Source organism: Physella acuta, unplaced genomic scaffold, assembly GCF_028476545.2.
Source record: "Physella acuta isolate Inbredline_101_S28 unplaced genomic scaffold, ASM2847654v3 ptg000201l, whole genome shotgun sequence".
NCBI classification, from domain to species: Eukaryota; Metazoa; Mollusca; class Gastropoda; family Physidae; genus Physella; species Physella acuta.
In genome coordinates this window covers 230,058-248,993 of record NW_026731720.1, presented here as the reverse complement: position 1 = coordinate 248,993, position 18,936 = coordinate 230,058, and the positions used below count along the sequence as shown (strand labels likewise).

The 18,936-nt window shown below is 39.7% G+C and overlaps 1 protein-coding gene across 1 annotated transcript in view; it reads right to left on the bottom strand.

The window, feature by feature from the left end:
* The window catches only part of LOC131937175 (uncharacterized), a 90,968-nt gene extending 74,761 nt beyond the window's left edge, over window positions 1–16,207 (bottom strand). The window contains exons 1-2 of the mRNA XM_059294388.1: window positions 15,464–16,207; window positions 13,518–13,575 (exon numbers count right to left, since the gene is read on the bottom strand). Coding sequence (XP_059150371.1) covers window positions 13,518–13,575; window positions 15,464–15,466 — 61 coding nt within the window. The 5' untranslated portion in view covers window positions 15,467–16,207. The remainder of the gene's footprint in view (window positions 1–13,517; window positions 13,576–15,463) is intronic.
* Window positions 16,208–18,936: the final 2,729 nt, after the last annotated feature.

Here is an 18,936-nt window from a genome sequence, read left to right as displayed (position 1 = left end):
CTGACCACTGGACCAGCTACAACTACTGACCACTGTACTAGCCTCGTCTTCCACTAAACACATAACAAAACCCACCAGCTTACACAAGCAACGTAACAGCGTCATGCAATACCGAATAATAAAAGACACCAGCGTCTCACGTGTCTCAGAATGTCTTCACATGTCGATAAGACACAGACACGGGAGAGAGTTATCGAAACGATTACATAACCACAGACGATTTAAGACAACAATCAGCCATCATTCTTCTAGAACCCGCCCAGGCACCGTCCCGGGGAACCCAGTTCTCGTGTTATTTATTGTTTTCTCCAGCACCAATGCGGCCCGCCGGTCAACACAATGTTATTTATTCAAATGTATTCACTAGGATGGAAATGATGGGGTCGGCGCGAAGGTGTTGGGGTTAAGGAAGACTAATGGTCAGTTGGTAGGAAATATTTGATGGGCTGTGTCTGGTTCTCTTTGACCAGGGTTTAAGATGCTGCCTGTTTAGTATTCGATACCAATCACAAGCTGAACAGTTTTTGAAATAACATTAGGACACGTAGTCTAGAGCATGTGAGCTCCTTCAAAAAGCCATGAGTTCGGATCCTTCATGTACAGAGGCAAAAGAAACCTGTAATATGTACAAAATAAAAAACGCTAACTGGCAAGGATTCGATCCTTTGCAAGTGTTATAATAACACTTTAGGTCTTATATAAAACGAGCCGACCCGCGGCGTATCATACGCCGCTATTTAGTTGTTATTTTTTCTACTTTTCAGTAATTCATAATTTGTGAATTCGACAGTACAAATGCTGCCACTGAAAATATGTGCTTTAAAACACTAACCCCCCCCCCCCCCCCCCCGTGAAAGCAGCCTCCTCTTAGTTACCTCCCCTAAGTTTAAAATCGTTTCAAACAAAATTATCTGCCCTTAATAGCAGTCACCAAACCCGGCTGTATGATTGTAAAATGTAAATATTAAGAGTGAACTACAACTCTCACCAGATCATGTAGGGGTTGGGGTGGGGGTAGCGATAGAGAGGAAGAGAGGGGTCTGCAAAGGCGCGCTTGCAGCTTGTTTTCTAAAGGCTCCCGGAAGAGAATTATATATATAGATCCTACTATAGTTTTGTTTTAACTGGAGTGGAGGTGGGGGGTAGGGGTGGGGGGTGGTGTTGATCATGGGGTGATAGTGGGGTGAGTGGATATCAAAGGGTAAAAGATAGGTGGGGGGAGGGTGATGTACTCCTGTGAATGTTGAGCTTAACGTTAGTTTTCACACAAAGGTTGTGATATGATGAAACTCTTATGGGTTTTTAAAATAGATGGAGCATAGTTACGTGCTGACGTGTCAAATCTGATGTGGATTTTTGTTAATGGGCCCTACAGACACGATTATTTCTTTCAAACATTATTATAATGCAAATGATGGCAAACTAAAAAAGCGAGCTAAACAAAGTCCGGAGAAATATTGAATTTGCTGAGTGATTGATCCACGTCCCCGGATATCAAGGTATCAACCAATCAACGCTGTCCCCGTGAGCGCCATTTCTCGTCAAATCTCGCCATCCATTTCGGGAGGTGACGCAGGAGTTAAAACGGCGGCCCGACAGTGGAGCTTGGGGGTCTGTGGGGGAGGGGAGGTATAGGGAGAGTGGGGGTACAGGGGGAGGGGAGATCTGCTAGTGACAAGAGGTCTCAGGCCAACAATGGCGGCACGTCATGTCCAATGGCAGGCTCTGATGAATTATTCCAGTGATCCCGCCACTCAACCCACAATCACCGGCAATAATACAGAAAACACACGGCTAACCGGATGCTGATGCCGTAAGCACCCACAATATTTTTACCTTATTTTGAAGGCGCGTATACATTTTTTTTTTTGGATTCGTTCCAGTGACCTCGGCATCACCAAGATTTGACCTGCCAATATATTGTCTCGTGTTCGGTCAGGTTTTTGTTGTCAGTAATACTACACACCAAACACACGACACACGAGGATCAATGTGTCGTGGTGTGTTGTATGACGGGACGTCTGACGGAAACGGACCAACAATAACGAAAGGATTGATAGGTCGGATGACAGACGCCGATTGACAGATAACATGCGTGTGATTTATGCAGGTGATGATCGACTCGGTTTTATTTGATTTTCGTGGCGATAAGTTTGACAGTTTCAAAGATGGATCACTGTAGGGTTTTAATTTAACCAAAAAAAAAAGATAGAAAAAAAGCAAGACTCGTTGAAACAAACGTGCAGAAGATCAAACTTTACATAAGTGGAAAAAGTTACATTGTTTAAATAAGTTAAGACTTGCATGATTTTTAATCACATCCCTAAACCATCCCTGTAAATTTGGGACATGGTTTAACGTCACAAAACTTGAGAAATACATAAAATTTCAACGTCATTTTAAAAACTGAACCATTTGTTCTCAAAACTATAAAATCACACTCAAGTACTTTTTCCACTGAGCACTTCTCTGTATCCCTTTATTTATTGGGATCTAAGAATAGAAGATTTAAAAAAAAAATCTTTTCTTATAGACACTTTATTTTTTTTTTAAAGATGAGTCTATCTGGGTGGTGAAAACTTAATTAACGATCGATAACATTAGCTAGCCATGTTTACTGATTTAAACTATCAGTATTGTACTAAATGTAAGTTATTAACCCACAGTTTTAGATCCCTTTTTTGGCCATCTGTAACGGCGAGTCCAGTAGTACTGATGTATCAGGGACACCGTCCATCTGCCGGACTCTAGACCCAGCTTGTAAGACTGGGGACTGTATAGATTTTTTAGTTGCAACCAGCCCCATGTTGGCCTCTACTGTAATCGAGCATCGGTGACGCAGTATTTTTTTTTTAAGTGCGTGAGTCAACCGGAAGTAGTTTATCATCTTCCACAGCGAGCCGTCTGCCGCCAGAGTCTGACGCTGTTCTTGATGGAGGTGAGTGACAGATCCATTTGTCTGCCCCCAGTTTTTATTTTAAAAATAAATTGTTACCTTTTTTTTTGAAAAACTAGTCTAGGACCTAAAGAATAAAAAAAAAATGGCATGCCATAGAAACAATAAGCTTAGTATAGAAGTTCGTTAAAACTTAGACCGGAAATTGCCGAAAGAAAATGTTAACTAGAGTGCCGAGTGCTAAAAATATTACCGAGCTAGAAGACCGGTTGATGTTGTAACAAGCACGTGATACAAGGTCGGTCTAGGCAGGCAAGCGGAGCTTCTAAGCGTCTCTCTAAAAGACTACAGACGACTCACTATCTAGAAGTTCTTTGCGTATTGAAATTAGGAATATTTTCTTTTTTTTTCTCAGACTTTACACATTACGTCACAATTTTCTGCAGTCTCTCTTGTCATCATGGTGAGGTTGGGTTACACGTGACAAACCACGTGATTCTATTACAAAAATTATTATTTCGACCTATCTCAGCCCCCCCCCCCCTTCTACTATATTAAAAATGAAGTATCTGTATCTTCTAAAGTGAGTGAATCCGCTGTTTCGACCAAACACCTTCCTGACTCAGACTAGACCAAAAGTGTGGAGGAATGTCTTGCTGGCACTCTCACAGACAAATGGTCTCTGACGCCACCGTTATCGCCGCCCCTGCCCGTGAGCTATGGGTATTGGAATGCCAGCTATTGTTTAAGCATTAAGTACCTTTGTCCGTCCGGTGAGGGACAATTTACGGTCCCCCACCCCGCCCATAGGCACTTCTTTGCTTGATTAGACAGATAGGGTCTGACGTCTCTAGCACTGAGAGAGCTGTACACTATTTTTACTGGAACTTGGTAGGTGGGTGGGGAGGGGGTATACTATTGTCTGGTGTCTAAAGAAGAGTAGTACGTTTTCCAGCTGAAGTTGGTGGGCGAGAGAAGGTTGGTGGGCGTGGGGAGGTTGGTGGGCGTGGGGAGGTTGATGGGCGTGGGAGGTTGGTAAATATAGTTCTGGCCTCATAACTAGACTAAATGAACTGTCTAAAACTAGAACCCTGGTTCAGCAATAATTATACTATCGCCTAGATTACTATACGAAAAAAATATAGGTCATTAAATTGCCTGCTAACGACAATTATATAAACATATATCAGTAAGAATGTATGGATAAATAACTTCAGCCTTGTCCAAAAGTCACAATCGTCACAATCATATGTACGACTACAGTCGAATGTTAACTCGATAACTCGATAATGACTTACGCCTTATAATAAATGAAGACTAACGGTGTGAACTCACATCTTCAACAATTTCATTCAATACATTAGAGTAGAGCAACTGTAATGCGAATTCTAAAAGTCCATTATATATATATATATATATATATATATATATATTATATATATATATATATATATATATATATATATATATATATATATATATATATATATATATATATATATATATATATATATATATACATACATACATATATATACACATAAATATATATAAGTGTGACTGGGCGTGGAGTGAATGATTTCCTGATTCCCTAGCCAACTATGTGTGCAGCAAACAATAGCATGCCCACATGAAGATCTGTCATTGCGTTTATCGCCGTGGAATAATGAGTGAACAACACGGCCCGTACGCCTGTAGCAGTCCGACTGGGGCCAGGAAAGATAACCGCTATGGCTCCAGATGTCCCGGCTCATCTGGCTAGCAGAACAAGATGTATGTCTCAATTATTGCGATAAAGTCCGGGGCTTGTGTCTGCGATAACATGACGCCGGGGATAAGTCGTGCGACTCGCCTCCCTCTGCCACATTTCACAATGCCAATGGCAGACCAGAGTCACGTGACGTCTATGACAAATGGCCGGTATCGCGTCAGTTGTCGTTTCCTATCAGGCACTTGGCTTTTTACTAGTTTCTTTATGTTGTTCTATTTTTTTTTCTCTTTTGTCTTGAACCAAGAGTTGTCTATCCTGTTTATCCCGAATTCTCTCCCTTGATATCTAAGGGCACAATTTGTTTCTATCAATGTTTTATTTTTCCTAAATGTCTTTACAATCGCGGGTCTATTCTTTTTGTATATAGCGCTTTTATTTTGTTGGTGTTTAATTGCTTCATCTTTAAACAGTAGAAAAATAGAAGGCTTTCAAAAGTTTTCAGTTAAAACCTCACATGGGACTTTTTTATTTTAACATGCCCATTAAGCATCTCGAACAATTTCTAAACGTTACAAACAGCAGCACTCGTGAAGACTCGGAACACTTTAGGGTTAAAGACACTCTAATTTTTGACATATTGTATTCCTTTATTTTTGCTTGCATGCTGTTAAAGACGAAACTAGATAAAAAATGAACTGGTTCACACATTCAAACGTGTCTTAGCACAAAGGAAGACGCTCGTATTTTAATTAGAGACGAAAAAGAAATACACTTCTAGCTCCTTCAATCGAGCGATCGCATCGGGAATTCCCATCTCGGTGTGAACGATGATCTATCTGTTTTACCGCGCAATAAATTGTGTTCTTGTGACTCCAGCGGGGATTCCCACTGTGGGTGGGAGGAGTTTGTACAAGTGTGCCGAGCTGTACACGTTATACACATTTTCTCGGAGAACACATTGCATCTACACATGTTATTGTCCTTCTTAAGTAATTGTGTGGCCACGTCGACGCCATACTGTTAAGTCACCTCCAATAAGACTTGGGGTATATAGAGATATGCCGTCAAAACAAGAGATAAAAATCAACATTACAATTTTGTTACGGCCATTCCCAAGGGCTTATATGGGCGGGTGAACATGGGCCACAACTTAATACACTTAGCTACATAATTTGTCCACTTCCCTTTACATGAAATAGTGGAAGTAGTGACTAAGATTAAACTTACGGAATCTTAATACTATTTTTTTAAAGTATTTAAGGAAATACAAGGTAGACCTTGCTATAAGAACAAAAAACTACCTTTATAAACCCAACACAAATAAACACATTAACATTTCGACAGATGTCACTCATCAAAAAAAAAAAAAAAAAACAACACAAGAGCAGATGGCAGATACAGCACGTACAAAAATCATCTTTTGGGAAACACGATGTTTAACATTTTAAGGATTCAAAGAAATAGTTGTTTTTTTTATTTTAACTGAACAGTTAGATATTCTGGCGAAGACGTGAGGTGTAAGCTACAGTTGTTGTCTTTAATCAGGTGAGCACGTACCGCTCACATGTTGGTCAGACAAACGTGTGTTTTCGTGTGTCGTGTGAGCAAGTACCGCTAACATGTTGGTCAGACAAACGTGTGTTTTCGTGTGTCGTGTGAGCAAGTACCGCTCACATGTTGGTCAGACAAACGTGTGTTTTCGTGTGTCGTGTGAGCAAGTACCGCTAACATGTTGGTCAGACAAACGTGTGTTTTCGTGTGTCGTGTGAGCAAGTACCGCTCACATGTTGGTCAGACAAACGTGTGTTTTCGTGTGTCGTGTGAGCAAGTACCGCTCACATGTTGGTCAGAAAAACGTGTGTTTTCGTGTGTCGTGTGAGCAAGTACCGCTCACATGTTGGTCAGACAAACGTGTGTTTTCGTGTGCCGTGTGAGCAGGTACCGCTCACATGTTGGTCAAACAAACGTGTGTTTTCGTGTGTCGTGTGAGCAGGTACCGCTCACATGTTGGTCAAACAAACGTGTGTTTTCGTGTGTCGTGCGCACTGAGCCGCACGGTAAACAGCTCAGCCAACAAAGCTCCGGTCTGCGCATGTGCAGAGGGAAACGTGTCGCGAGGTGTAATAATCTTGGAATCAAAGAAAAACATCACCCCCAGGGCGGGAAGGGGGGGGGGGCGGCCGTGTTGACAGGACAATGGGGCTGTCTGCCTGCGTGGGCAACTTGAGGGAGTCAAACTGGTCCTGTCACAGGCAACGGCGCTGCTGTCAGTGCAGTTGACACCATGTCACACGCTTCTGTAGAGGGACATCAGCATAATCGCATGCGTAAATAGAACAAAGCCGTTCTACCAACTTGTACAGGTGCCAATGATACTCACCTTATTACATTTGTTCAAACTATTACACGTATGGTACTGACCTTATTACATTTGCTCAAACTATTACATGTATGGTACTGACCTTATTACATTTGGCCAAACTATTACATGTATGGCACTGACATTACATTTGGCCAAACTATTACATGTATGGCACTGACCTTAGTACATTAATTGCTCAAACTATTACATGTATGGCACTGACCTTAGCATATTTGTACAAACTATTACATGTATGGTACTGACCTTATTACATTTGCTCAAACTATTACATGTATGGCACTGACCTTAGCATATTTGTACAAACTATTACATGTATGGTACTGACCTTATTACATTTGCTCAAACACATGTATGGTACTGACCTCATTACATTTGCTCAAACTATTACATGTATGGTACTGACCTTATTACATTTGCTCAAACTATTACATGTATGGTACTGACCTTATTACATTTGCTCAAACTATTACATGTATGGTACTGACCTTAGTATATTAGCTCAAACTATTACATGTATGGTACTGACCTTAGTATATTAGCTCAAACTATTACATGTATGGTACTGACCTCATTACATTTGCTCAAACTATTACATGTATGATACTGACCTCATTACATTTGCTCAAACTATTACATGTATGGTACTGACCTCATTACATTTGCTCAAACTATTACATGTATGGTACTGACCTTATTACATTTGCTCAAACTATTACATGTATGGTACTGACCTTAGTATATTAGCTCAAACTATTACATGTATGGTACTGACCTTAGTATATTAGCTCAAACTATTACATGTATGGTACTGACATTACATTTGCTCAAACTATTACATGTATGGTACTGACCTTAGTATATTAGCTCAAACTATTACATGTATGGTACTGACCTTAGTATATTAGCTCAAACTATTACATGTATGGCACTGACCTTATTACATTTGTACAAACTATTACATGTATGGTACTGACCTTAGTATATTAGCTCAAACTATTACATGTATGGCACTGACCTTATTACATTTGTACAAACTATTACATGTATGGTACTGACCTTAGTATATTAGCTCAAACTATTACATGTATGGTACTGACCTTAGTATATTAGCTCAAACTATTACATGTATGGTACTGACCTTAGTATATTAGCTCAAACTATTACATGTATGGCACTGACCTTAGTATATTAGCTCAAACTATTACATGTATGGTACTGACCTTAGTATATTAGCTCAAACTATTACATGTATGGTACTGACCTTAGTATATTAGCTCAAACTATTACATGTATGGCACTGACCTTATTACATTTGTACAAACTATTACATGTATGGTACTGACCTTAGTATATTAGCTCAAACTATTACATGTATGGCACTGACCTTATTACATTTGTACAAACTATTACATGTATGGTACTGACCTGATTACATTTGCTCAAACTATTACATGTATGGTACTGACCTTAGTATATTTGTAAAAAAATATTACACGTATGATATTGACCTTATTACATTTGTACAAAACATTGCACATACGATACTATTTTATAAAAACTTATTCATTATGCTATTACTTTTGAACATACTATTTATAATCACGGATACACTTAACTCAAAAACCGCACTAAAATAAATTATTTGAAATACATTTTTATGTAATTCGAATGGACACATACTTCAAGGCAAAAATAAATACAAATATGTCTTGATGATGAGAGGGGAGGGGGGGGGGGGGGGGTTGGAGAGCAAAGTTTTTTTTGTCTAGAGACGCGATGCTGGAGTACGATGCACGAATGTTTGAGGGATGTGTAGATGACCCCTGGCTCCATCAACCAAACAACTAGATACAACTACAATGTAAGAACACGAGAGACCCGGTAGAACAATACATAAAATATACTTAATCCCGCCAACACACGCATACAAATATCTAGATCGTTTAACACTAGGACCGCTGCAAAACTAGGTCCAGGCCATTATCTCACTGCGATCTGACAGCTGTCAATCAAATGTCAGGCCTGCCGTTGGTTGTGTGGTGCCACTAAAACACCGGGTTATCGATTTCTGGTAGACTAAGTGCAAGCATTAAGTAGGTTATTGGAAGCACGCGCCCCTGTGGTGAGTGGTGATACACGCAGGTTTGTGGTGAGTGGTGATACACGCAGGTTTTGTGGTGAGTGTAATACACGCATGTTTTGTGGTGAGTGTAATACACGTATGTATGTGGTGAGTGTAATACACGTATGTTTGTGGTGAGTGTAATACACGCAGGTTTTGTAGTGAGTGTAATACACGTATGTAGGCCTATGTGGTGAGTGTAATACACGTATGTATGTGGTGAGTGTAATACACGTATGTATGTGGTGAGTGTAATACACGTATGTATGTGGTGAGTGTAATACACGTATTTATGTGGTGAGTGTAATACACGTATGTATGTGGTGAGTGTAATACACGTATGTATGTGGTGAGTGTAATACACGTATGTTTGTGGTGAGTGTAATACACGCAGGTTTTGTGGTGGGGGTAATACACGCAGGTTTGTGTTGAGTGTAATACACGCAGGTTTTGTGGTGAGTGGTAATACACGCAGGTTTGGGGTGAGTGTAATACACGCAGGTTTGTGGTGAGTGTAATACACGCAGGTTTGTGGTGAGTGGTAATACACGCAGGTTTGGGGTGAGTGTAATACACGCAGGTTTGTGGTGAGTGTAATACACGCAGGTTTGTGGTGAGTGGTAATACACGCAGGTTTGGGGTGAGTGTAATACACGCAGGTTTGTGGTGAGTGGTAATACACGCAGGTTTGGGGTGAGTGTAATACACGCAGGTTTGTGGTGAGTGTAATACACGCAGGTTTGTGGTGAGTGTAATACACGCAGGTTTGTGGTGAGTGGTAATACACGCAGGTTTGGGGTGAGTGTAATACACGCAGGTTTGTGGTGAGTGGTAATACACGCAGGTTTGGGGTGAGTGTAATACACGCAGGTTTGTGGTGAGTGTAATACACGAAGGTTTTGTGGTGAGTGGTAATACACGCAGGTTTTGTGTGGCGTAAGAATAAACGATGACGTGAGGTACACCAACTACAATAGCAAGCTGCTGATCAACATCCCAATGATAAATCTTATGGTCACGTTTCTAACAACCCGACTAGCCACTAACCCGATGTTACTGCCACTTCTAAACCTCTGTAGTGGACGCAAGTTTTGATTAAAACGACACCCCTCTAATTACTTATACTTAGACTCTCCGAGTCTAGATGATCGTTGTTTAATGTTGTCATGCTGGCTCCCAACCGGGGGGCCACAGGGTTAGTTAGCATCGTGATCAAGGATCGATTGTCAAGATACCGCACTGAAATATCGCAACTGGGTACTACATCGTCATAAAGAATCAATTATTATATGATGTATGGGTTTTACTGTTATGATTTGGGTTATGTCGTGATAAGCAATCGATTACTGACATCTTGATTCGGTTAGTGGGACTGGGAAACAGAAATCGTAATAAAGGATCGATGAATCAGACAGATTGACTCGGGTGTTACAACAAGTAATTGTAATAAAGAATCGATTACTGACATTTTCATAACGGTTATATGAGTAGGCGATACTTTCACGTAAAGACTGCCCTGCTGGAGAGTATGAATTAAGTTGCCTACTCTATTAAATGTTGGTCTTAATTACGTAAGACTTGCCCGAAATGGTGATTCAAAAAGTTTGTGACTGTTGAGTAACAATAAGTCTTTAAAAATTCTGCTTTACATAAGTAAGTATATTTAAATGTTTTATTTTAGTTTCTTTGGTGTACTTTGTTTCTTTAGTGTACTTAAAAAAATGCTAAGGTTCATAAGACTTTTAAAAAGGTTATGTTAGTAGTAAATGGCTACCTACACCAAGATCTTTGTCCGTGTTCACTGACGTTTCAGAAGTTTTTGAGGGATGCGGGAACGGTGTGTTTTAAAGTGTAGTTAATTAACAAAGCCAAACTTTTTCCTCAAAATACAAGATGCAATTGTATGTATTAGCATCGCTGGTGTTTAGAGTGACCCTACATTATCTTCATGTGTTATAAAAACCACTGTTAACCCCCCCCCCCCCAAAAAAAACAACAAAAAACAAAACAATGGTGTATAGAAGTGTATACTATAAACCCTTATTTAAACATTGGTGTATGCCATCAACACTGACTTTTTAAAGACCATTGGTGTATGCCATCAACACTGACTTTTTAAAGACCATTGGTGTATAGTGTATACCATCAACACTGACTTTAACATAAGACACGATTGTCACAATTCTACAGTCCATCCCGAGAAAAAAGAAACATTTTAACTCTGACTAGGAAGAGGGAAGGGGGGGGGGTGTTGTCAGATGAAGACCAGGGGTGGTGGTGTCATATGAAGAGCAGGGATGGTAGTGTCATTGAAGATCAGGGGTGCTGGTGTCAGGTGAAGGGCAGGGGTGGTGGTGTCAGATGAAGAGCAGGGGTGGTGGTGTCAGGTGAAGGGCAGGGGTGGTGGTGTCAGATGAAGAGCAGGGGTGGTGGTGTCAGGTGAAGACCAGGGGGAGGGGGGTATCAGCTGGAGACCAGAGGTGGTGGTGTAGCAAAAGACCAGGGGTGGTGGTGTCAGATGAAGAGCAGGGGTGGTGATGTCAGGTGGTGGTGTCAGATGAAGACCAGGGGTGGTGGTGTCAGGTGAAGACCAGGGGGAGGGGGGTATCAGCTGGAGACCAGAGGTGGTGGTGTAGCAAAAGACCAGGGGTGGTGGTGTCAGGTGAAGACCAGGGGTGGTGGTTTCAGGTGAAGACCAGGGGTGGTGGTGTCAGGTGAAGACCAGGGGTGGTGGTTTCAGGTGAAGAGCAGGGGTGGTGGTGTCAGGTGAAGACCAGGGATGGTGGTGTCGGGTGAAGAGCAGGGGTGGTGGTGTCAGATGAAGAGCAGGGGTGGTGATGTCAGGTGGTGGTGTCAGGTGAAGAGCAGGGGTGGTGGTGTCAGGTGAAGAGCAGGGGTGGTGGTGTCAGATGAAGAGCAGGGGTGGTGATGTCAGGTGGTGGTGTCAGGTGAAGAGCAGGGGTGGTGGTGTCAGGTGAAGACCAGGGGTAGTGGTGTAGTAAAAGACCATGGTATGGTATCAGCTGACACCAGCTCCGGCTGTGGTGTGGCAGCTTGTCATCACGTGATTGACAGGTTTCTCGTGCTATCTGCCACCGTCTGCAGTTTCCCGCCACTAACAAGCGTGATAAGGATTTCATGGCCGGGCCGCTCCACACGTCTGCTATTTATAATTCACCGCGCTTCTGGTAAATTGAGACTGGTCATGACACCAGTTCTCGGTAGAGCACTGACTCGGGTTATATGGTATTTCATTGTTCTATATCATACATTAAGTTAAGCCCACGCTCTTAAATTATATCGTATTCCATTGTTCTACGCCACCGGTCACATTGGAATAAAGAACACTGGCTGAAACCAGAGCTTTTTTCAATGTTCTGTTAGACAAAAATGGACGACGTAAAGATTGCTTTAAGAATTATTGTGGTCGAAACCAACCAACCGTGTTATAGAGTTAAAAAGATGGGGCTGAAGGGAAATATAAACTAGCCAGAACAGGGTGGCGAGTGGTGTGTGTTAGCGGGTGGGGGGGGGGGGGGGGGGGTTATGTACTACAATAATCAGATCACAGAGGTGTGGGTAAACTCCGGATCAAAACAATATTATCAAGCTTTTAAACGAAATAAGCAACAGAGTATATCAGCAAAATTTCAAATTATGGTATAGATCTACATCTAATTATGAACAATGCAATTGTTATCCAGCATTTGAATAAACGGAAACAGTGATTGTGAACGTTTCAATTTTTAAAATACAAAATAAAATTCATCGAGCAGAATAAGAAAAATATGTTGTACGATTAGCTTTTAAACATTACAAATACGGCTTTAATTATATCGAATGTTTAAATAAATGATTATTTAGATTTATAGAAGAGCACCGTAGAACGAATAGGTGGAGTTAAGGTAGATGCGCTTATCCAATTTACACACCCATTGTATTTTTACACTACAGGCCTTAATCAAAGGTAGGCCTATACCTTTCTTTAAAATAAAATTCTCAGATAAAGGATAGCCTGGTAAAGTGTTTCTTTTTACAAACTTAATACCATTGGCGTAAAAAAGTTATAACATCTTAATATTTTAATAAGTTAAAAAAATTAAAAAATAGCTAATTAAGAGTCTTTTAGATGCAGTGGCTCCTGGTTGATTTGTTGGGATTACTGTTGTTTTATGTAGCAGCAGTAGAAATAATTAATCTAATGAATTTCTCTAGAAAGAAACTGTGTGTTAGTGTTGGAAATGGCTACATTTTTCTTAAATTTGTCATTTAATGCAGGTTTAACAGCATTGTCTTTAAAAAAAATGTTGTTAAAACAATAGGCTGAAAATTGGTAGATCTAAGACGTTGACTGTGTGGAATTGAGGATATCTAAAAACTGATGTATAAATTGTAATGTACTTACTCTTCAGCCTCTTTGGTGCGTTTTGTTTTCGTCGTGTCATTTTGATAGGCCACAGGTTCTGGAGAAGAAAAAATTGAATCATTGTCTACACACTATAAAGTTTAGTAAACATTGACTGGCCAAATTTAGTAAAGTTTGAATAATTTTCTACACCCAAAAAAGTTTAGTAAACATTGACTGTCGACAGTTATGAGAATGAATTGTCTCAATAGTCGGTTTTGTGCATATAAAGTAACACATCTTTATTGAAACAGATGTTCACTATCACATCACATAGATGGGTCTCGGACACTACCTCCCCCCCCCCCCCCGAAAAAAAAAACCTCTCCGTCAATTATCCACACTATTGAAACATTATACATATCCGTAAAGTGTGAAATTTGTCATTTCATAAAATGCATGGGCATTCTATACATTGCCTTGAGTGCCCGATATAGGTGGAGAGTTAAAGATAAATCTTATTTCGTGCTAGCTCTAGTAATCATTTAAGGAACCGAAACTTGTTAATTAGCAAAGTGCTGAGTAAGCTTTAATTTCTAGCATATCCCTTACCCTATCCTATTTATTACCTTATCCCTTTCCCCCATTAAGTTTAGGGTCAATTAGTTAACAGGGATAATATCCAACTTTAGATTTTTTTTGGCCGGGGGTATATATATGGAGGGGGGGGGGGAAATTGACAGGACCGGGGGTGGTAATTCATAAGGGGTGGGGCGCTAATAGCAGGGGAGAGTAATTGACCGGGGGGGGGGGTTAATGTCCTGCTCTCCTCATAAAGATCCAGAGGTTTGATACATGTGGCTCTGAGGCCGATTATAAGAAAAGTCTAGATTGACCCAACAGACTCACTAACTATAGAATAAGGTGATGATGTGGGAGCAGATGTGGTGTAGAAATGTATTTTTCATTATCGAGGTATTAATTATTTATAGATTTAATTAAGTGCTGAAATTAATTATGTAAATAAATCTTTACCTCTCCAAGGTGTAGGGCTCAACGCGTTTTGACATAAAAATGGTAATGTAATTGACATGTATAATAAAATTTTAAAATCAGATCTTCTGACATAAAAAAAACAACATCTTTGGTTAACAAGTCCCTAAGTTATTAACATCAGGTTTAAAAAAAGAAAAGAAAATGTAATGAACATTTCTAACAGTTTAAACAGACAGCAACAAACAATGAACCAATATAAAGAGAGAAAAAAATGAATGCGGTTAGCGAGAAGAAATGTGTCATTCGGATCACTCAACGTTTAACATAGCAGATCAGTCAACATCATGTATTATTAACACGATAAATTCAGGTCTGTCACACGCCTGGGTGCTGTCACACACACACACACACACACACACACACACATGCTGGTGATGGGGTGTGGGGGAGTTCTGTTGTGTGGGTCCGCTCTAGCTATCTACACATGTAATGGATACTATAACGTTCATTAATAACATTTTTTAGGCATGACCTAAATCATCTGACGCTCAACACTAAAAGTGGTGACGGTTTATTATGGTGCTACCCCTTGATCACTGTTATCATACTGGGACAATCTTTAATCACATATTAATCAGACTGTATACATTTTTTTAAATTCAATATTGATCACTTTGTGACGATATTTTATCCCATATGAATAACACTAAAGCCATCTTTCACTGTTTCGATCTTTGGACCTATTGTTATACCACTCAGATACAAACTTTTCCATATACTTTTCATCACATGGTGACACCCAGTTATAAGAAAATATTAGATGTCACAATGTAGTCAAATTGTAAACAGTGTCTCTATAGGGGTATACAAATATATTGGATAAGTGGAGTCTGGCGGAAAAGTCATTATACATTATTTTTTCAATAATATGACCTAAGCCCGGGTTAATTAGCACTCTGGATCAGGATTAATTAGAATTTTAGACTAGGGTTAATTATAATGCTACTCACCATAGTAAGACGCGAGTTCCAGCGTGCATTTAGTCCTTGTTGATAAAAATCCTTTCTGTACCAGCAGGTGCGGAGAGCCTGGTTACAATCAACTATCCATGTCGCCACAAGTTAATCCAGGAGCTTTCCATATCAAGAACACAGCAAACACCATCAGTAGCAGATCAAATTGCTTGTCTCGAAATTTCAGCAAACAGTATTAGTAGCATATAACTTCTGTGTCTCGCATATTTTAAAAAGCACAACTTCAACAGCGGATCATATTCCGTGTCTCGCACATTTCAACAAGCACGATATCAGTAGCATAATAACTTCCGTGTCTACAACTTTAAACAAACAACATCAGTAGCAGATCAAATTCCTTGTCTCGCAAATTTCAACAAACACAACCTCAGTTGCAGACCAACTTCGGTGTCTCGCAACTTTAAACAAACGACGTCAGTAGTAGATCAAATTCCTTGTCTCGCAAATTTCAACAAACACAACATCAGTAGCACATCAACTTCGGTGTCTCGCGACTTTAAACAAACACAGTAGCAGAGCATTGGATGAACTTCACCGTCCCCCAACAAACAAACACAAAAATTCCTGGTTCCGCTCAAAAGAACAAGTGCCAGTCACATGTCAGCCGGCGAGTGACAGGCCTGTGACACCCGAGATATCGGTTACACTTTGACATTCTCCGGGCTGGGAGCGTGTAGGCCGCCACCCCTACCATCCGTGTCCTCAGTGTGTCACACTCCGGTGTGCTGCTGGCATCCCCACCCCTACCATCCGTGTCCTCAGTGTGTCACACTCCGGTGTGCTGCTGGCATCCCCACCAGGCCTGCTGACAGCAGAGTTACGACCTTTGCTGGTCTGGTCTTGCTTTCCTCTTGTCTTCTAAGACTTTCTGGTCTGCTGTTGAAGAAGAGAAGAAAGGCTTAATTGTCATGCATGAGTTGATAGTAGTGTTGTGTTTTTTTAACCCTGAATTTCAGTGGTTCTCAAATTGAGAGTTCAAACTGTCTAAATTGCATGGGCTCACATAGCAACCAATAATATCATACCATTCCTATCATGCAAACAATCGGTACGCATTATAATTATTGTATCAGCTGACTGCACACATATGTACTAGGTAGCGAGTATTACTAGTATTACTAGTTGCCATAGGAGACGGGAGTCATGTGACTTTTTGTAAACAGGTGGCAACAGTCTGTACTTTTCGCGTGCCTGTACCTGGTAGAGGTCAAGGTGAGTGGGTACTAGACTTGCTCCGATTGAACTTTGCGGTTGTAAAATAGAAATTAGCAATCTCATTAATATCCCTGCCATTTATTACAAGATTTTATTTCACTTTATTTCTCACTGTCGTTTTTTCTTTCTATTTATAAATGCTTCTTCAAGTGTCGAAACTTGCGAGCGAAATTGCTACCACTTCTACCGTACCAATTTGTTTCAAACTTGACACGTTGGTTAAGACCATGTGACATAAATTAATTAAATATTGCTAACTAAAGTACCGATCGTATCGCGTATATTTTGGTCCGCGAGGATTTTGAATTTTTCTACTTAAATTAAAAAGTATAAAATAAAATTGTGGCACTAAAAACTTTTATAATAAGATCGTATGTATGCATGCATGTATGCTATTAAAAGATGGAAAAAACAATCAATATATTATAAATTTATAATAATTCTTAACTATTTAAATAACTACTAAGAAAAGCGAGATTCATTATATTGTATATTGAATACCTTTACTAAAAGCTTTTCTTTACAGCACTGCTATTTCTAAATAGCAGTGCATAATTATATGTTTAAATACAATTTTTTTTAAAATTCTTTTTTGTATTGCATTTATAAAAACGTTATAAAAACGTTTTTTTTTTTTTTAAATCTTTAAAACCTGTCCATGCATATATAATGAGCCACAATTGGCTGTTGATAAGACGACAAATGCGAGCTATTGAAATCAATGCCATTCTAACTTTAACTTGGGACGTCATGATCAAAAATTCAATTTACTCCCACGATACACAAAAATACAAATACACCTCTCATCAAAACTCACATGACTTAAAACATAAAACATCAAAGTTCTGATTATCAGTTAGCGAACGTCATAAATTAGCATAATCAACGAGCAATCACACGGAGGCTGTCTTTGATTTGACCGGACCTAAACGGAAGCTTGTAGTTAGCGGTGATGACATGTTGACCTGCGATACCTATCATTAGGAGAAATATCGATCCTCCTTAATCATGCTGGTCCAAACAAGCATTAGATCAAAGTATCGATCTGATTGATGGCTCGATCAAAACAGTGTCGCCGCCACCAGCATAAAGAGGCACGGTACATCGGCGCTGGAAATAAGGTGTAGGATCAAATACGGTCGAACGACTGGCGCTGGAAGATATGGGTTCGGATCTAACAGAACTCTTCTAAATTTTAGCGTTCTCAATAAGTGTATATATATATATATATATATATATATATATATATATATATATATATATATATATATATATATATATATATATATACACATTAAATTATATGATTACATGGGTGCGAATGACTTCAGTAAAATGTTTCTCCTAATGAAGGATTTAAGATGCACACGTTTGTTCTGTAAACTTTCAGTTGATGAGATGATTATCATGGAGTCGGGGGAGAGAAAAGTACTGTGTATAGTATTCTAACACAAGAAAATTACATTATTATCCTGTACACATTTTTGATAGCTAGTTTATTTCCTCAACGATTATGAATTAGAGTTATAGTTCTATAGCATTGTTTTTATAGATAACACCTCGCGTTTTAAACCGATTGTAACCCCCCCCCCCCTATAGTGACACTTCTTCCTTTACAATAAACCAAAAGCCCGACCCACCGCTCCCCCTCCCCATAACCACATAAAAAATGTTCGACTTTCACCCACCTGTACGTTTAACTTCATTTATAATTTTGTTTAAATTCAACTATTTACGACATTGTGAGTATATAAAAATAAAAATAAAGCGCCAAGCTACACATTTTCAATCCATCCGCCCCCCCCCCCCCCCTCCCCTCCCAATACGCCTTATAAAACCCGAGGTAAGTTCTTTTTGTTTCGATTCATCGTATTAGGTTAGGGAATTCCCAATGATCTAAACATAGATTTCTAAAGTGCACCGATATTAGTCGGCCTTGTGATATCGGACCGAGTCGAAAGAAAGTTTGCAATGCAGTTGTAACTATCCTGTAATAACTTACATTTTTTTTGTAACAACATCAAGTATTCTCGCTTTGTTTAGATTGACGGTTCGACAATTTATTCTCTTTAAATAAGCATTGTTCTGTGTGACCATCTCGTATTAAACGTCGGCATGTTATTTGACAGTGTTGACTGTCTACCTAACAATGTAAATGGTTTACCACGTTCAAGCTGTTGTCGTTCATTGTATCACCTCAATTAAAACCTAAAAACTAACAGTTACAGTTATAT